Source organism: Corapipo altera, unplaced genomic scaffold, assembly GCF_003945725.1.
Source record: "Corapipo altera isolate COAL_440 unplaced genomic scaffold, ASM394572v1 56, whole genome shotgun sequence".
In the NCBI taxonomy this organism is placed as follows: Eukaryota; Metazoa; Chordata; class Aves; order Passeriformes; family Pipridae; genus Corapipo; species Corapipo altera.
This window is the reverse complement of record NW_020884896.1, coordinates 6,030,457-6,050,188: the sequence shown is the minus strand read 5'-3', so window position 1 is coordinate 6,050,188 and position 19,732 is coordinate 6,030,457. Positions and strand designations below refer to the sequence as shown.

Here is a 19,732-nt window from a genome sequence, read left to right as displayed (position 1 = left end):
CGGTGGGCTCTCCAGGGGCACTGCCACCCTCCCGCGGTGGGCTCTCCCACGGGCTCCATGGCAGTGGGTTGTGCTGCCATGTGAGGGGAAGGTGTGACAGGGACACCAGAGCCCCACTCCACACTCCAGGGCCGCCTCTCCTTACCGGAACCCGGACTCCGACCGACTCCACAAGGACCAAGACTCCCGCCCACGGACACTGACAGCAGCGAGAGATAGAGGGGGCGCACCTCCCGGCCCAAAGTGGGACCGTCCAGAGTAACGGGGGGAGGTACATGCTAGGGCTCTACCACTGCAGGGAAAGGGGGAACGGCTCCACTGGGCGGGGGGTATCTCCCCCATCTCATCCGAATTGCCTTAGTGGAAGGGGCACCCCCCACCCCACCGCGTTGCGCTGCAGGCAGGGAGACAAACCAGGACCAGCGACGGAGCGGAAAAGCCCCCAGCACCACCTACCTGCGTCCGGTTAATGCGCTCCCCTGCCGCTTCGCCTCCGCACGGCCCGCCCGCACATGCGCACCCTCCCCACCATGCCCCGCGGCCGCGGCCATCTTGTGTCCTGGCGAGTGAAGCCGCCGCCACCTCCCGGCCGCCATCTCGTGTGAGGTCACCCGGCTCCCTCATTTGCATAGCCCCGCCTCCCAGCGGCACGAGCCTCTCTAGCCGGGCGGGCGGAGCCTTCTCTATGGTCCGTCCGCCTGTCGCCAGGGCTACAACGCTTGGAGTCACGGAGTCGTACAATCGTAGAATCATCAAGGTTGGAAGAGACCTTTAAGATCATCCAGCCCAACCATCAGCCCAGCGCCACCACTGTTACCCCTAAAACACTAAACCATATCACCCAGTGCCAGATCCAGAGGCTTCTTGAACGCTTCCAGGGATGGTGACTCCACCACCTCCCTGGGCAGCCTATTCTAATGTCTGACCACCCGAACACTGAAAAAAAAAAAATCTGATATCTACTCTGAATCTCCCCTGCCTCAGATTAAGGCCATTTCCTCTGATCCTCTTACTGCAGGCATAGCAGAAGAGACCAGCCCCACCATATTACACCCTCCTTTCAGGTAGTTATAGAGAACTGTGGAGTCTCCCTTAGCCTCCTTTTCTCCAGCCTCCAAGGAGCGTGTGCCGAGCTGCAAAATGACACAGTGGAAACAAAACAACGTACATGGCTGCTTGGGGGCAGGCAGCCTTCCCTGAAATCCATCAAATGTCCTGTCTGTGGTCTTAGTCATCAGCTACTTGCACTTCTTTCCCAGGATTCATTTACAGTCATCCTGTGTATGTCAGAACATAGGGAGTGTTGTGTCCTTTATTATTTAAGATCTCTCTGTGTGCCTTTCTCTCAAAGAAGCAATTCCTGTGTTCAGCATAAGCATCACCTTCCACCTCTCACTGCAACAGTTGCTCCCACCCAAGTATTCTCAAATTTAACCTGGTAAAATTGAGGCAAAAGCCAATTTGCTATTTGTGATACAATAAAGCCAATTTGTATTATTGCATCCTATTACTTTCCAATGTTTTTGTGCATTAGACTTACTAGTGGTTTCCTAAACAGGTAATTTTTATAAATTCACAGAAGCCAGGCAACTAATTGCAATCAACAGTGTTTGTAATTAAAGAGTGATTTGTAGGTGTTTAGCTTCAGCTATTGAGGTCACCTGCAGCAGAAAAAAGTATAAGGCATTAATCAAAGAATCATTTAGTTTGGAAAAGACCTCTAAGGTCATGGAGTCACTAAGTATCCCTAAGGAGCGCATACTGCTGCTGCTGTTGTGCTGGGTAATGATGAACTGACCTGAAGACCAAGTCACCCTTTTAAAACCCCTGTGGAGATTTCTATTTCCAAAGGCCCATGACAGTGCAGGTGTTTACAATAAGGTAGTGCTGATGGGAGCCATTGATATGGCTTCTTACTTAATTGCAACCTACTAGATAAGCAGTGAGTACAAATACCAGCTTAGCTATAGCTGAGTGTGAATAAAAAGCCTGAGGGTAAAGCAAGGGGGAAAAAAAAAAAAAAAAGAAAAAGCCAGTAGTGTTCATTTCTAAAGTATTCAGTGGTGGGCTTCTTTCTGTGTTATTCGGTCTGTTACTTTAAAATTTATAGTTCTTTGGGTGTTACTAATAGTGTTTTGCTGACTCAAGAAAGAACCTGAAGTTCTGGTGAGTGCTTTTGAGGTTTTTCCATGCTGGCTTTATGTGCTGATTTTAGCTGTTTCTTTACCTGTGTCCTCTATCCTTGCTCCCTGTCTGGGTGTGAAATTCATGTAATTGCTGAAGGAATGAGCTTCCTGTTGCTTTTTTTTTAGGTACAAGGGCATGTTCAGGCAGGTATTGCAGCCCTGGTTACCACAGGAAAACTTCCACAAGCTGTGATGCAGTATCTTAATGCATCTCCTGGGTCTGTAAGTATGTTCATTAAGGCACGTCAGTAAAGAGACTGTAGAAAGCAAGCAGCCTTCTTAAGATCAGGTTGCTTCTTGCTCCTCTGTTAAGTGAAGGCATCATCCTGGATGTTTTTTCTCAGGATGTGAGTATGCACCAAAGAAATGTCTGTCTTTGTGTTCTGCACTTATGACTAAAGACCAGTCTGTGTTGCAGTGGTTTTTCCAGTAATGGTGGCAAAACAATACTGGTTCTAACTTAAATGTGTGCTGTAGCAGCCTACACCTGAGGTGTTTTGCACTTTCTTTGGCTTTTTGAAAATACAAATACTCAAATACCTCTGGAGATAGTGCCTTTTTCATCCTGGCACATCTGCTTTTTGATCAAGTGGATGGAAGTCCACACATAGTAACATAACTTGGTTGTAGCATTGATTCATGTCAATGCTCTATCCTGTAACATTCCTAGCACCACCTGCTTGTGAAAGATACTAATGTCAATTGTTATTGTTGTGTCATGATGGGCTTTAAAGACTTTAGTTCAGAAAAAATGACACAGAAGGGCCTCTCTGAGTGATTGTCTTCTTCAAAACACATTGTCTTTTGATTCCCATTAAAAAAATCAATAATGATGTTTGTGAGCTATGTTCTGTATTGTCTAAAGACCGTTAACAGAAGGTAGTTGGATTTTTTTTTTTTTTAAGTTATGAGGGAGTCGTAGATCAGCAGATGCTGTGGCTGTCTGCCTTGGGGGATGCAAAAAGCAATATTCCCATGGGTTATTCTAGCTCCAATGTTTGAACTTACACTAGAAAGACAGTGTGTGTTGCTGTTGTAACAGAAGACATTTTTATATGCTGAATGAATACGTTGTATGTAATACAACCCCAAAATCTGGATAATCTGTTTTCTGCCCTGTTCCTCTGTTTGGGGTGATGATCCCATGGGAAGACCTAGTACAAGTGCATAAGATTGTACTTTCAGCACTTCCAAACATCCATTCTCGATGCAGGATATGTGGGAATGGGATCCAAGTGTATTTAAAACACAAGTAGTTAAAATGCAAATGTTTTTCTGTGACATTGGTGTATGTCAACAGAAGAAACCCACTGTGGGCATAAAGTCCCTCTGGAGAGCCAGGCTAAGGCCTTTGCAGGACATCAGCACTCTCCCAAGAACACTTCAAGGACAATGACTTGTAATCAAGCAGCTGAGAGAGCGGGATTCTGTGAAAGTGCAAAACATGTTGCTCTGCTATGCAAACTGTCTGTGTGTGAGATAAGAAAGTGCTGGGAGGTAACTGGAGCTGGGCACAGGAATCAAGGCTGGAGCTGAATGATTTATCTTGGAGTGTGCAAAGTCAACAATATATAACCAGGAGGAACTAGATAATTATAGGGGTGTCTGAAGTAGCTTTTGCAGGGTAGAACCTTGTAAGGCCACCTGCACCATATCAGTAATACCATGTAAGGCTGAGATTGCCTAGGTAACGATATCGAAAGTGTCAGATTTAGTTATGGACATAGCAAAACTGAGACCAATGAGGAAGAAATAATTAGGGGTGGACTGTCTGTTTGGGAGGAGACTGGAGTAAGGGAGGCATGAGCGTGGCAGAGAAAGCGGATCCTGAAATAAGAGAATAAGGTATAAAGTGAGACAAAGGCGGGAGCAGCTGATTGCAGGAGTGCAGACGTCAACGGATGATAGTGAAGCCTGAGGACCTGAGCACACTGGAATGCTGAAGTGATGCTCCTTTAACAACCTGCTGGACTCTCCATCAGGTCTATGTTGGAAAGACTTGGGGGAGGGTAGAGCAAAGAGGGCTAAGTGGTGTGGAAAGGAAGGGTGGCACCTGTGACTCAGTTGCATCGTGTGTGGTTCATAAGACTTGATTAGTAGCTTCATAGCTGTGTGCAAAGTGATAAAAATAACTGTGAGATACTGGTGGTGGTGTGTTAATGAGGTTATTGATTATTCAGTTGATTTACTGGTGTGATTGACTGATAAAAGTTGGTCTGCTGAGTGTTGTCTCAAGACTGCAATCTGAAGGGGCAGAAGTGACAGCTGGGGCTTGACCATGATCTCCTAATTTGGAAGTCTGAGCTGACTGATACTGGGATCTTTTCTTTGAAGAAGAGAGTGTGGATGGAGACGATGGATATCACATGAACTCTTGAGTGAGAGGAGGAGCAGGTCTGTGTGTAGGGTGTGTTTGAACGTGGAGGGGATCATTAGGACTGGACAGTATGAAGTGCAGATTAAAATGTGCTCGATTAAAGAGAATAGGGTTGAAATATGATCTATGTCTGGGAAAAGCTTTAGATGAGGAAAAAGATGATAGCTTTTGGTAGGGCTGACTGTGATCATGAGACATGGGCAGATTTGAACCTCAGCTGAGGAAGACTTCTGATGCAAAGGGTGCCTGCACTGATTGCTGGGAAGATGAGTGGTGGTGATGGTAGCTTTAATAACACAGACTTAGGCTGTGCGAGAAGTAGGAATATCAAAAAATGAAAAAGCTTGGAGTGTGTCCACACTGTAGACTGTAGGCAGGGGTAGTTTCCAGAGCCTTGCCTGCTGATGCAGTCATCCTGTGGTAAAACTCACCATGTTTTATTATTGGCAGTGCAGCTGTTCCAGAGCTGCTGTGTTATCCAGCAGCTGCAGCCAGAATAGGAGGAGTGGCTGCTTCAAACATCTCGATCAGCAGTGAGTTGCATTTTGACAGCTATTAGAGCACAGTTATGCAAGGGGGAGGGTTTTGGATCATTGGAGTCAAGTAAAGTCTTGCTCTGCCACGACTAGGGCTTTTCCTGGTCTTTTGATCTCATACAGAGTCTGAGCTTTGCACAAACCTCAGAAACAAATGCCAGACCCATATTAGACTTCAGTGTTTTCTGAGAATGTTGCTTTGAATAGTTGAAACGGATCTACTCCCTCTTCAAAGGGTCTGTATAAGGGGTGACTGACTGCAATATGCATTAGCTGCTATTTCCACAGTTACTGGTGCCAGCTGAAGCTCTTTGTGATGCACTAGTAACAGCAGGATGAGACTGGTGTCTTCTGGTTTCAGAAGTTAAATCCTCCCGCTTGGCTGAGCTGAAGGGATTGTTCATGGAGTTTTGGTATCAGCTGTGCTTGTGGTATCTTCTCAGTTGGCTTAGGCAGCTGTAAGAATTTGGACAGTGAAGTAATTCCTGATGGAAAGGTCCCTCCCATGGTGTGAAAGGAAGCAAAGTCAGAACCCCAGAACTGCTGGAGGAGTTCCTCAGACTGAGTCAGTGGTGTGGGAACAAATAAGGCTACTTGAAGGCCTTCTGGTGGCAGAAGTAGGGGGTCCTACAGCCATCTCCATCCATCTGCTGCCTGTGTTACCAGGTTACCACTGCAAATAACCTCACACCTTTTCTGAGAAGCAGAAGCTGTGTATCCTGTCACAGTAAACTTCCATCCTGAAATACCCCAGAGGATCAATGTAAGGAGAGATGCTGGTGTGTAACACCAGCACAGCTCCCGGTAGGCAGTGCCAGCTCTGCCTGCAGGAAGCAGGTTATTGTTACGTGCACTGTGGCTTTATAGAAAATGAGTTGCATTCAGAAACCTGTGACTGGTGGCACTCAGGGCTCAAGTCTGAAGGGGAGAGCTCCTAAGCTGTGCTGCCCGAGCATGGGAGCTGTTGGGCTGCCACCCTTATCCATTCTGTGCTTGGTGCTGCTGGAGAGGCCACAGGGATGAAGTGTGTGAGCAGGAATGGGGCAGAAATGGCCCCACTTCACCTCAGCCCATCGCACTGCATCTTTCTCCCTTTCTAGATGTAAGAGGTCACCTCTTCCAAGAAGTCAACTCTCCCCTCAGGTTGTGGTGGGCTTTGTCTGGCAAAGAGGAGGCCTGTTCTCTGCAGCCCTGGGTTACACTCCTGTTAATCACTACTGCCTGCTGGCACCAGGCATGATGTAGTAACCTCTTGTGGAAGTATTTAATGCTCCTTGCTAGGAGTGTGTGTTTGCTCGGACGGTGTAGGTTTGCTTTTCTCTTGGAGACCACAGCAAAATGTGTGGTGCTGTTTTACCTTTGTGGGGTGAGAGAGTGTGTCTGTGCAAAATCCAAGTTTTCCCATTATTAAGCAGCACTAGCATGGGAATCTGCTCCTCTAGATAAAAAATAAGACCTGAAAAGACCCAGCTTGTAACGAGTTATTGCACTTCCCTTGAATTCCTGTGTTGCTGCCAGGCACGTCTGGCTAACAGAAAACATTCCCTTTAGGAAGCCAGCCAAGTGCCTCTGTCTTAAGGATCAGTACCGGTGGTGGAGGATCAAAGCTATTGTGTGGTGCTGTGTGACTTTTTGTGCTGCTCTCCCACGTCTCCAAGAAGTACTTGGGAGTCTTCTTCTGGGTGAGTTTTTCTTAAAGGACTTCAAACCAAGCATGATCTTATGCTGGCAATAAAGGGGTGGAAGTGACAGGGGAAAATAAGAGACTGCTTTATTGTGATCTTCTCCCACTCACTATCAGGATGCTGGATAAGTACGTGGAACTCTGAGACCAGAGCTATGAAAGACAAACCTTGGCTCAATAAGAATATTCAGTTTTAACCTTTCACTTTAAGCAGCCCTTGAAGTTTTGGGTTTTTTGTCCAAGGCAAGCCTTTGCCAAAACTTTGTCAGATGGCAACAATGTTGCAGACTCTGCTCAAAATGGGGAGACTAACTGGAAATAACTCATGAGTTCTTCATTCCCTTGGCTGGGGGAATTTGGTGCTTTTGCAGTATTCATCCCTGTACCCTTGGGAGTTGCTACAGAGCAGTGGTAGGAGATCTGTGGTTTTTCTGGGATGGGGAGAGGAAGAGGGCAGGAAGAAAACTAGAAAGAATAGTCTGAAAGCTTGGGTGCTGGAACAGTGGAAAGGAAAGGGTAGCTTAATGTGATCTTCATTTGGGAGCTGATCACAGGGCAATGGAATGAGGCAAGAATAGTCTTGATTGAGAGTTACAGTAAATTAGATGGCCATGTCCTCTCCTGTGGGCCAGGGTGTCTCTACAGTTGGGTTGAATTTAATCATGCTCCCTAAGGAAGTATCCAAACCCATTCAAGCTACCAGCCTGACCTGGGGACCCTGCTGAATTTGGCTGCTGCTTCAGGTGGACAGAAGACTTGGTGACATTCTTTGAACTGTTCGTCTTGGTGACACCAAGACCTGTGAGATACCTGTATGAAGTTTCACATGTTAGATACTGTGGGACACCTTGTATGTTGGTCTGTGTCCATGCTACGGTCAGGCTCACTTTGCACATTCTCCAGGAGAGAGATTAGTCTGGCATGGACTTGAATATTCTACACTTTTCTCTGTTTTCTGCAGCTCACAGTGGGGTTTTTTTGTGCTTTACAAATGCCTAAACAGAAAGCTCCCCAAATTCAAAGCTAGCTCAGGTGACAGTAAAACTCTACTGCCTTGAGATATGTCCAGAAAAACTGTGTGTATTGCTAGGAGGTAATTTCTGTTGCTTTACATACCAGGAAAGCCCTACCAGCCTTAGGCATTTCTGTTTTAACTAGTGGTGGATTCATCACCTGTAGTAACTGAGTAAGAGTGTGGTGAAACAAAAGCTTTTCTATACTTGAGCTATCAAATGTCCTCTCTGGTTTTGTATTGCAAACGTTGCTTGGTTGCTCCAAAGCAACTCTGTCTGGGGCAGCTGGCACTGAAGCACGCTTTGCTTGGTATATCTTTTTTGGGAACTGTGGTGTCAGTCTTCTTGACCTGCACCAAGATGTATGAGGAGGGATAGGCCCTGCCAGATGGGCAGTGGATAAGGGAATTGCTGGAGTCAGCTCTGGCAAGCCTGGGAATAGCCTGCAGTATCATATTCTCACCAAACAGAGATGACAATCTCATTTCAGTTGTTTGTAACCATCTTTGGAATTTTTTCACTTCTTTTTTTTTTTTTTTTTTTTTTTTTTGTGCCTGGTATCTCATTCATCTTCAGTCAAGTGGCACTGAACCCTTTCCAGCAAGACCAGAACTGCTGGAAAGGCTTAAAGGGAGAAGCTGCCTTGTCTCGTGCTGTGGCCTTTCTTACTGGGTCGGTCCCTTGTTGCTACCTGCTGCCAACAACTGCTCCCGGTGCCCTTGTCTTGGGGAGGCTTGGTTCCCATGTACAGCCTGGTGTCTGCCATCTATGTTTTCAATCTCTGGCACCAAAAAGCTGGCATGTATTGTTGGATGTCAGTGGCTCTCAGGACCAGGGAGGCATTTAGCAGAGCTCAGCTCAGGTTTTAAGAACTGTTTTGCCCTTTTCCTGCTCAGGAAATCTGAGTGCCAGGCAACGGATGTGGTGATTTTCCCCCAAGGCATATCAGAGCTTGAAATTGGAGCAAAGGAAGAAAGTGGCTGGTAGTCCAAAGAGCCAGGATCCCCTCTCCCTTTCTGGTCCTGCAGTTGATCCTGAAGAGCTGGCAGCTGTCAGATGTTTACTTCCAAGGCCAGGCTGGCCTCTGGCTGTTGACATGGAGGAACAAGGGAAGTAGGAGGAGGTGAATCATAGTATGGTTTGGGTTGGAAGGAACCCTAAAGATCATCCAGTTCCAGTCTCCCTGCCATGGGCAGGGACACCTTTCACTAGACCAGGTTGCTCAGAGCCCCATCCAGCCTGGCCTGGAGTGTTTCCACGGATGGGGCATCCACAGCTTCTCTGGGCAATCTGTACCAGTGCCTCACCACCTTTAGAAATTTATTTCTAATATTTAATTTAAATCCCTTTTCCGTTAACTAAAGCTATTACCCCTTGTCCTATCACTGCTTGCCCTTGTCTGAAGTCCTTCTCCAGCTCTCTTGTAGACTGCCTCTAGGTACTAGTGCTATAGGGTCTCCTCAAGAAGAGAAAGGGGAGAAGAAACTAGGGGTTGGATCCTTTCCTCAAGTGGTTCCACTAGGTAATGTTGGTGTTTGCAGTTCGTTTTCTTAAGCATCTGTCTTTTGATGCCTTCCAGCCACCAAATGGCCTGACAGAAGATCACCCTCTAGGCAAACCCTGTTTTCCCTGAAATACTGCCTGCTCTCACTTCCCAGTGAGTGTGGGACAGGATCAGGCAAGCTGGTACTGGTGTTCTAAAAGCCCTCTTTTCCTGTACACATGAACTTATCACAGTCTAACTCAGCCCTGCAGAGTCTAGCAGGGCTTTGCTGCAGCTGTGGTCTCCCAAATCCTGTCTCTGGAAGCTGAAGCAACCTGAAGGTCAATATGAACAACAGGCACTTGTGTAAAGGTGGCATAAACCATGTTGTCTGCCCCTGGGAGCACCAGGCTGCAGCTCTGAAGGGGCAGGGCAGGAGCATTGTGCCTTCTGCATACCAAAACCTGTTGACACGCACCTGAGGATTCAAAGCAGTGCTGTGCCCCTGCAAGCCAGGAGCTGGGGTTTGGTGCCCTGTGCTCGTGCAGGTAAGCCTGTGTCAAGGCAGTCTGAGAGCTCTGTGCTGGGGTACAGGGGAGAACTCTGTGCTGGGGGGCAGGCAGGGACAGGGCAGTGCCAGGCAGCTGTGCAGTAAAGCCCAGCAGAGGCAGTGCCCACCTGAGCCCTGGACACCCAGCCAAGGCTTGCAAACCTCCTCCAGGGCTGTGAATTCTTGTCTACACTGGGACCTGTCAAATCCTTCCCCCCCCCCCACCCCGATGATCTGCTTCCAGGGAAACGTCTTCACTTCTGTGGTGGGGTGTGGCAATGCTGTCCTGGAGTGCTCCCAGCCCTGCTTAATCCTCTTGTTCCCCCCTCTTACCTCTTCAGTTTTCTTCCTCTTGTGGGTCATCCTGCCTGGCTGAGCCACCAGCCTGTTCCCCTTATCTTTTTCTAATGCAACATCAAAGCAGTTAATAGCTGTGCTCAGGCTGCCTTGTCACTTAGATGGCCTGTCAGCCCTTCTCCTTGCAGCTGCCGGGAAAACCTGGGAGGAATGATGCTGCCAGCCAAAATGCAGGGTGCTACAGCAGCTTTTGAGCAAGAGCTGGTCATCAACTAGGGCTGTCAAGAACTGGCATGGAGCAGCACACTGACACAGCAGGGGGTGTTGCTTTGTTTCACAGGATGGATGCAATAGCTGCACACTCTCTGTGCAGACCACTTGCTCTGAAACACAAACACTCCACAGATCCTGTGGATCTCGATAGGGGTGCAGGGATGAACTATTAAAAGGGGCACTGAGACTGGTTTTCAAGAAGACACCATTTATTCCATGTACCCACCTTGTGCTGACATACAACATTCCTTTGGATTTCTGTGGTAGTTCTGAGCAAGTTAGGCAAGTAGGCTGTGAACTTTTTTGTTTGATTGATTCATTTCCTCCTATATAAGGGGGTGATGTTTATGACAGGATTTGGCTTCTAGGCTGCAAGTCTCATTTAAGGGTGCTGCCTAGTCTTGACTAAATACTCTAGTGCTGTTCTGCTGTTCCCTGTGTGGGGTGAAGACTTCTAGCCCTGGACCCATGGCAGAAGCAGGCTTGAGGAAGTGCAGATTATGAACCTCTAGGGACAGGATCAACTTGTGCTGGTTGAAGAAAAGAAAAATCTCCATGCAGTACCCAGCATTGCTTGTGTAAGGCAACTCTTAGGGGATGGCTGAACTTCTTGTTAGGCTGGAGGAAAGCACAGGAACTGAGGGCTGAGTTTCACCTCTCCTTCTTGGTCACCTGAGGGAGAGGCAACTCTAGTTAAGGATGATACAAAAGCAGTTTACAGGATCTGAACTCTATGGAAAAAAAAATTACCTGACTTGCTGCCTTTGGTTCTGTTCATGGTCTTTTCCTGTCTCTGGTAACAAATTAAAAAAACCAAAAAAATCACAAACAAACAAACACAAAACAAAACAAAACAAAAAAACAACCAACCAACCAAAACCAAAAAAAACCCAAACCCATGCTATATACAACTTCCCTTCCTCCCCTTGAGGAGAGGATAATGAGTCATGGGAGGTCATTGCTTAAGGCCCTGGAGGGTGCTTGGATATCTGGCAAGGGTAGGCCAGGAACAAATTCCACCGTAGTTCAGAGTTGCTCAAGGTGAATGCACACTTAAATGTGAATGATAACTAGTGAGATCAAAAGGAGATGCCTATACATGGGAACTCATCAGAAGAAATGTAAATGTGCCTGGATTTTGCTCTAGAAACAAACAGTAGGTATAGCTCTTTTGTTTATCAGAGTAGAAGCAGGGCTTTAGGAGGATGGGGAGAAAGAGTCAAGGACAGTTGAAGATCTTTTTATTTAAGACTTCCTAGTCTAGGCAGGATGGCAATTGAAATGACTGCAGCAGGGCTGGGCTGTTGTCTCTTTCCTTTCTTTGCCTGCTTGCTTTGTTTTCATTCTTTCACTTGTGCTTGCCTTCCCCATTTTCATGCTTGCTCAAGGGCCTCCAGCTTCTTGCAGTCTGTACTGCTGCCTCCCAGCAGTGCAGAGATAAGTCATGAGGACATGAGGTGGTTTCTTTTGCCCTCAGTGGTTTTTGTCAGCTTGTTCACATCCCTGTAACTCTGAGATGAGTGGGTTAAATGGCGAGTCTTGCTGAGCAGCTAACAGGCAGTCATTGGCAATGTGGCTCTGCTTTTTCTTGGCAGGTTACTGCCCCTGCAAGCTGCAAGGAGCTCCTTTTATTAATTATTAATTAGTTGATATGCTTACAGTGCTAGGCATATCTCCTTATTCAGCCTGGTTCTGGAATATTTTTATAACCAACATATATTGTTTCTCTTCCCCTCCTGTCCTCACAGCTTTTGAGACTCTGCAACTTCTCCAGAGAAGTGCCCGCTGTGTAAAGCCCCAGGCTCCTGTACAATGTACCAGTCCAGCTTTGTGCCACGGGAATATTACCCAGCCATGATCCCACCTTCTGCCTACGCCTACCCACCGCTGCGGCCTGGGAGAGCAGAAGACATGACCAGCTCCGTGATGTTCCCTCCCATCCACATGCACAACTTCTGCAGTCGACCCATCACCTTTGTGGTGGACCAGAACAGCTACCCTGACTATTCAGGTGGTCAGGTGGAGTATCATCATCTCTATAGTGCCTCCAATCCCTATATCCATCCATACTACACCTGGCACTTCCCTCCCATGGTCCCCATCCCTTTCTACAATCCCTATGCAAACTACCATCCATACGCTGCCTACCAGAGGTCAGATCAGTATCGAGACACGTGGCCAGAAGGCTTTACAATGAGAGGGGAGCTTCAATGGGGCAAGCTTGGAAAGGTGTTTGGACCAAGGAAAGACCTCCCAGAATTTGTGAAGGATGATCTCCGGAGGGTTTATGGCACCTACCCACGGACCAATGTCTCCATATCCTATCGGAAAGGAGAGTTCTTGGTCAAGGGAGACCCCAAGATAGAAGAGCAGGAATATGCAGTGGAAAAAAAAGTCATCCAGCAGGCTGTGACCCCCAGTGCCAGTGAGGCAGATGACAGCAGTGAAGACCGGAACCGTAAGAAGAAAAAGAAACTGAGACACTGACGCAGCCAGTCCCCCAATGGACAGGTGCTCCAGTGCCCTCATGGGAGCCAGTTGACAGCTGTTCTTGGTGCATTTGACAAGTAGCACAAGCAGTGGATGCCACCACTTCTGTTGATTTTTTAACTGCTCCCCATCCTCCACAAGCTTATGGCAGCTTTACTCTGTTTGATACACAATGCCCATCCTTTGAAGAAGCCACATGACACTTGATTGTTGCATCAGCTCATTGGTCCTGGTTTTGAAATGAACATTTGGTTTCCACTGGTTTGGTTGAGTGGTCACAGTCTGGTGGGGGGATCTCCAGACAGTAGCCCTTGATTAGAGAAGATGGGCCTCTTCCTACTTTGTCCAAGGGAAGGGCCTGTGAGCTGGTTCCCTTCCTGGAGAGATCAAAGCAGGATTTCCTCCAGGCTGAGGGCAGCACAGGTCCCAGAGGACAGAGGGGTTCTTGAATACTCTAAAGAGCAATTGTCTGCATATCTTGTCACTGCTGTTTATGACCATACCATTGTGTTTAATCACTACGTGATGCCTGTATGCAGCACTTCCCTACACACTGGCAGAAGGTCCTGGTGTTCCCATCCTCTTACACTTGGTAATCCTGGTGCTCAGTACTACTGGCCACATGTCCTTGTTGAAATTGCTGCTTGAGGCCCTGCTCTGGGTCTGACCTGGCTCTGGTTGAAGGTACTGGCTCTCCAATAATATTACTGGAGTTGTGTGAACCACAGCACTTCCACAGCTTAGTGGTTGTGCTGAAAGAGTTGTGTTGGAAGCCTGGAGGGCTGTTAGGGGCTGGGTATGACTTGCTTGCAAACTTCTGTACCTTTTAAATTACTATAAACAATTAAAAACCCAAATGCAAATGCTTATATTTCTGATTCTTAGCTACCTGTCCTGTGAACAACTTGCAATCAGATCTGGCACCTTTTGCAAAGTTAGGGATGACTTCTATCATGGCTTGTGCCCAGCCACAGTGGGTTATTCTGCTTGTCCTGCTTGGCAGTACCCTGCCTTGTCCCAGTTTGTTGCCTGTCAGCTTCTTCTTTGAGGACCAGCAGGGACTTCATGAGCATACAGGAGAAATACAGGACTTTCTCTGTCCCCCTGTAGGCTCCCCCTGACCCACCATATGGGAGAAAGGCCTTCTAATGCAGGAGGGAACTGGGAATTCCCCATCTGCATAGCAAGAGAAAAAGCCTGTGAGGGTGAACTTGGAGGCCCTTGTTGGCTCTGAATTGCTATAAAGTGAAAGCAAGCGGATTTTGTTTTTTCTTTTTACTTAGTGCAACAGGTTTTGTTTAACCAATTGCCAAAATGTCTCAGCAACTGTCTGGATTTCTCCTTCCCCAATTAGCTTCTTGGAAATGGGTTAACTCTGCTGCCAGACAAAGCTGCAAGAGGGCTGAACCAGAAAAACTGTTGCAGCACTAAGTGTTGCACTCCCTGTCCTCCCAGCAGCAGTGGCTTCCTTGGGCAGCGAACCCAAAATTCATGCATTGGATCCCTGTGTGGATGGTGCAGCCCTCCAATGGGGTGCTGGAAGGAGTTTCTTCCCCATCCCCAGAGCTGTTGTGGGACACAGCTGGGTTGTGGGAGCTGGATGCTGCCTGCCATGGGAAGGGGCTGCTTTGAGTGAAATGCTGGAGGACATGCAAACCACGTCTTCTAGGCAAGGTGAGAAGAAGTGTGGGGTTTGTCCTGTGGTGATGCTGAGATACTACCATAAATTAGCAGACTTTCACAGTAATTTATCCTAAATGCCACTCTTCCAGCCAATAAATTCCTGGTGGCAGGGTGACACTTGTTATAGTGGAAATGTCTCCAAAACTCAAGGGGTGCAGCCAGTGTTTCCCAGAGGTATATGATGGATGGGTGAAAAGAGAGCCTGTTGCCTCCACAAATACTTTCTCCAAGTGTCTATTCCTGCTGGGGACATCTGCAGGGTCCATGGGGAGAGAGAAGGCACAACTCCTAACTTTACCCATCCTGTCCTGTTTATCTTCTTCAAGTTTTGTTTGGTTTTGCTGCCTGGACTCTGAACAGGAGATTGCTGGGCACACCCAGGCTGTTGTTCTGACAATGTGTATTTTTAGCAGAGGCTCACAATCGCATGCAGTACATCAGGAGGTAGCAATGTATTTATTTTCTCAAGTGCCATTTAACTTCCAGAAGGAAGAAAACATTCTATAGTTGGGCTTTTTTTCCCCGAGAGAAAACCTGCCACAAACAGCCAACACTTCCACCAGCTCTCTGGTAGCAGGTTTTCCTGTGGTGGCCATAACTCACCTCCATCCCTAATCTGGTCTCCATGCAGGAGCAAAGCTTTGCATTTTCGTTGTAGGAACAGCTCTCACAGTTGCATTCTCTTCCTGGAGATTTGAGGCTGATTTGCTACCCAGCTTCAGAACTGAATCCATAGGGCATTTTTGGAGGCTTTAACGCCTATGGAATTCAGTTCTCAGAGCCAAGCAGCCAGTGCACGTCAGCTTCCCCTGGCTCCAGCTGGCTGTGTTTCCATCTGCAAGGGAGGAAAAAATAGCAAAGAGCTCATCATGTCTCTGACACAGTGCAGGCACTGAGCTGACACAGATTTTTGCAACTGGAAGCTGCCACAAGGAGAAGACTCTGGCACCTCTCGCCCCAGAAGCAGTGCAGACAGACACAGCTTTCTTTGGAAACTTTGCTCAAGTTGGCTGTTATTTTTTTCCACTGCTTCCACACATCATTCCGTCATCCGGAGTCACTGCAAAGCTTCAGGTCAGCCCTGAACTCTGTAAACCTGCTAGAGCTGTAAGAGAAACACCATTTCGGTGATTTGAGGCTGGTATTGGCAGGTGTGTTGGGAATCCCACCTACGTATTTGCTCTGTGCACAGGCCTCACACACCCCTCAGTCTAAACTGCTTTTCGTCTGTGTGTGTGTCTAGAGAAAGGGGCACAGCTGTGGTGGAGAGATGCTCAGAGCTGCAGGAGCATCCCTGCAGTCCCAGGCACTGATCCTCTGCTCCATTCATACTGAAACCAGGAACCCCTTGAATGGGGAGGTGCCAGCTGATGGGAATGGTTTGTGTAGCACGTGGTACCATGGGTGGACCATGAGGTGCAGGAGCTTTCTGCCCACTTAGGACTGGGAAGGGACACAGGGTAATTCTGTGGCTTAAAATGAAGAGTGGAAGGCTTTTTCCAGGCAGCTTAGAGAGCAGGTTCAGGGAGGGACCAGTCTCAGTCCGACTCAAGCTCGGACATGCTGGTGCATCCCACAACTATGTACGTGCCCTTTGCTGCCTGCTGCCCCCACCCTCTGGTTTGGGCTGCAAAGCTCTCATGGGACTGAGCTGATAGCTGAAAAGCTTTTTTTGGCTCAGCAATACTTTGGCACTGTTGTGATAACAGTGGTTCAGGCAGGAGTAACCACTTGGAGAGGATTACAGCCCTTTGCCTGTATGCCAGCAGTGCAGGAGGGGAGCCCTCGGGTCTGATGGATCAGCAGAAGAGACGGGAAATGACACACGCGACTTTGGATCACAGGCTCCAGTGGGGGAAGCACCGAGCAACTGTCACACGAGGAGTGAATTCCATGATTGAGCAACAGCTGGCCTGGTGCTCTATTTTAATCCATCTGCAGGGAATTAGAGTTCAGTGGGGGCAGCATGAACTCACCATCCTGATGCGTGTCCCAAAGGAGCCAAACCCTGTTGCAAAAGCCATGGAGTCCCAGGCTCAGGGTGCCAGCCCTGGCACACCCCAGGGACCACATGCAGCAGGACTGCAGGGGCTACCTGAAGGGGCAGCAGCAGAGGGAGATGGGGTAAAGCAGAGCTTACACCAGGGTCCCCTCACCCTGCAGCAGGTGGTTGGGGTCAAAGACATGGCTCAAGGACCCAGCTGCACGTTGCACTGTTTTTCAGAGCACTGTGGCATGGCAGGGAGTTTTCAATAGCTCAGTTTCAAAGCTCAGAATAATGGGGTGATCTCCCTCCTCCTTCTCCCCCTGCTCTGCAGGCAGGCACCTGTGCAAAGGAGTGGGCAGGAAGGCAGCCTGCTAGAAGTGCTACAGCCAGGTGAGAGCAGACCTGCAAGCCTGGAATGTCTGGTAGGGTTGGGATGCTTTGGTGATGCTCCTTGGCCATCTCATGCCATGGGGTGGTCACCCTGCAGTCCCTGGGTGTTTAAGCACATGAAAAGCCTTTGTGCTTCATTTTTTCAGCTGTGAAACTCCCATTTGAGGCATTTACCCCACATCATTTGGGCTGTTGTTGAGAGTGCCACTTGCCTGCCTTCAGCCCTCTGCCACTCTGAGCAATCACTGCTTTCAGGAACCCTGCAGGCCAGGAAAAAGCCTTCCCCCCCATCTTCCTCCATGGGCTGGTTTGCAAAGAAAGGGGAAGGGTTTCAAGCAGGCAGGAGGGTGAGCAGAATGGGGGCCAACCCTGAGAAGCCCTCCCTGATAGTGCTTTGGTAATTGTCCCCCTTCCCTTGCTCCATGGCCCCAGAGAGGTGATGTGGGTGCTAGGGCTGTGTGGGACAGCTCAGCAGCTGTCTGGCATGAATCCCACTGTGTCCTGTGTCCCTGCTCTCCCCGAGATGGGGGCAAACTACTTTCAGTGTTCTACCTGTGGGTGCTGGGACTGGGGTACCCCATCACCAAAAGGCACCAGGAACAGTTTGATCCAGGTGCAATGGAAAGCTCTTGGGGAATGAGCTGGGAAAGGAGTTGAAATGCAAACTCAGACAAGCTTCAACTCTTTGCTTTCACTCCTGGCTGTTCCTGAAAGCAATGTCCCCATGACATGGTATCCACAGCACCCGTGGGTGCTCTGCCTTTGCTCCTTGGCATTCCAAACTCCAGTTTTGCCCCACATTCCTTCACCCACGCAGAGCTGGGGCTGGATTTGGCCCTATGTCTTTGGGATTATCCCTTACCCCTAGGGGATCTGCACTGGAGTGGGGTGCCAGGTAATGCCAGGGAGGGCAGGGATGAATAGAGAGGTGGAAGCCACCCGGGTGCTGGGTATTTTGTTACTGTGAAGGTGTCTTGCCCTGGCTTGATTCTGTGTTTTCCTGAAGCCATGACAGGGTCAGGGTGTAGCGCTGAGCCATGAGGTGACCAGCACCTGCTGAGCCCGCTGCCTTGGGGAATAGGCTCAGCCCCAGGGAGAATTGCATCAGCTGCTGGCTCTGCAGGTGAGGGTTTCATAGCCCCACTGCAATCTGCGTCCCCTGACTCAAGGGCAGGAGCCCTTGGCAGCCTGCATTGCTTAAGTCCTCCTCTCTGCCTGGCTTGATGCATGTGGGGGTGACCACACATGCTGGTTCTGGTGTACATCTGCCTCTCGTGCCTGCTGTTGTGGGCTTGGGTCTGGATTTAAGAACCTGATCTTGATCCCAGCAGCTGGGTGATGGCTTGTTGAAGCTGACAGACCAGCTCAGGAACAGGTACCAGGGAAAACATTGGCTCCAGCACAGGAGCCAGAAGGCCGAGAGCTCCTCGAGGCTCCTGAACTCAGCCCAGAAATACCGGTCAGTCGAGAGACACCCCACACAGGCAGGTGCCCAGCAGGACATGTGGGCTTTTCTGTGTGGAACACAGCAGAGATGGCCACACAGGCAGACTTCCCCATGGCAAGCCACGTCGGAGGTGATGGGAGGACACAGGGAAGCAGAAGCTCACACATGACCAACCCTGCCACTGCAGGGTTCAGTGCCACTGCACCAGTTCAGCCCTGAGCTGCCAGTGGCAATTCGCCCATTCCAGCTTTCGCCCTCCCTCCCTCCCTCCTGTGGGGGACACAGTGCAGGCTGGAGAGCTCCCCTCTCCCTCGCTCCTGGGCGAGACAAAGCACAAGTGGCTGCTCCAGAGGGGACGTGACTCCCAGGCAGCGCCACTGCTCAGCGGTTAATGATTTATTGCTTTACGTCTTAAAAAAAGCAGCAGCGCCCTCCTTTTGGCATTTCCAGCTAATTAGCCCGGGAGTTACTGATTAGCCAGGACGTGCCTGGGACCAAGCAGCGGAGTCCTGTGGATGCTGCACAGCCACGAGCACCGTGCTGACATGGTGGCTGGAGCATTATTCCAGAGGGTTTCACTTTGTCTTCCTGGGAAGTTTTCCGAACTGTTCCATGCCTCCCGCTCCCCGCCCTTTAAAATGTAAGAAGCACGAGTCTGGTTTTGCAGATTACCAAAAGAGTCAGGGATAGAAGTGAAGATGCTCTTGCAGCACACACGGGGTCTGACACCTCCTCTCCCGCTTCCCGCAGCCGGGAGCGATCGCGTTCCCATCGGCCGTGAGATGTCACGGCGTCCCCCCTGCTCGGCACGGGAAGAGCCGCCCTTTGCAGCTGTGGCTCCTTGGGGAGAGCAGCAGCCGAGAAATCACCCCATGCCAGCCATACCAGTCCCCCCAGTCCGGCGCAGACCCTCCTGTGACCCCGGCACTCACCCGACAGCTCCGGCTCCCGTCGAGGCGGGTCTGCGGGCGGCGGGGCCGGAGGCACTGTTAAATATTGCAGCTGACTTACTCACTTCTCTTCCTGGACGGCAGCGTGCAGAGTTTCCACCCACTTCTTTCACCTTTGGTTTCCAGGCTTTCTGAGAAAAGGGGAAGCCGTGGGAGGGAGCAACCAGCATCCCCGTGCCAGGGCCACGGCCCCCAGCAGCCTCTGCTTCCCGGGAAGGGGTGGATGCCGGAGGGGGTTGCTTTCCCGGGAAGCTGCGGCATGGTTGGGGAGTGTCCAATGCTCGTGCCTAGCACTCTATGACCCTCCTGGGTTAGGGAGATTTTCCTCCTCAGCCGAGCAGAGGGGATGCCTGAGTCCTGCCTCCCTGGCACGAGCTCAAGGGTGG

At 49.4% G+C, this 19,732-nt stretch overlaps 2 protein-coding genes across 5 annotated transcripts in view; one reads left to right on the top strand and one right to left on the bottom strand.

The window, feature by feature from the left end:
- Positions 1-502, bottom strand: part of MFSD13A (major facilitator superfamily domain containing 13A) — a 13,388-nt gene extending 12,886 nt beyond the window's left edge. For 2 of the 3 annotated variants that reach the window (XM_027647890.1, XM_027647892.1), the window contains exon 1: positions 457-502. The gene's annotated coding sequence lies outside the window, so the exon portion shown is untranslated. Of the gene's footprint in view, positions 1-145; positions 285-456 lie in introns of those variants that run through there. The other variant, XM_027647891.1, reaches the window with a different exon arrangement.
- Positions 503-3,964: 3,462 nt separating this feature from the next.
- On the top strand, positions 3,965-13,698 carry LOC113949384. 2 transcript variants are annotated; one of them, XM_027647894.1, is made up of 2 exons: positions 3,965-4,031; positions 12,148-13,698. In XM_027647894.1, the coding sequence occupies exon 2, from the start codon at positions 12,212-12,214 to the stop codon at positions 12,884-12,886; it is 675 nt and encodes a 224-aa protein (XP_027503695.1). In that variant the 5' UTR covers positions 3,965-4,031; positions 12,148-12,211; the 3' UTR covers positions 12,887-13,698. The 2 variants fall into 2 exon arrangements, with proteins under 2 accessions (XP_027503695.1, XP_027503697.1); XM_027647896.1 differs by having other exon boundaries at positions 3,965-4,168.
- Positions 13,699-19,732: the final 6,034 nt, after the last annotated feature.

What these genes read in the sequence shown, in the direction of transcription:
- LOC113949384 (XM_027647894.1), top strand. Translation starts at nt 12,212, where the DNA reads ATGTACCAGTCCAGCTTTGTGCCACGGGAATATTACCCAGCCATGATC.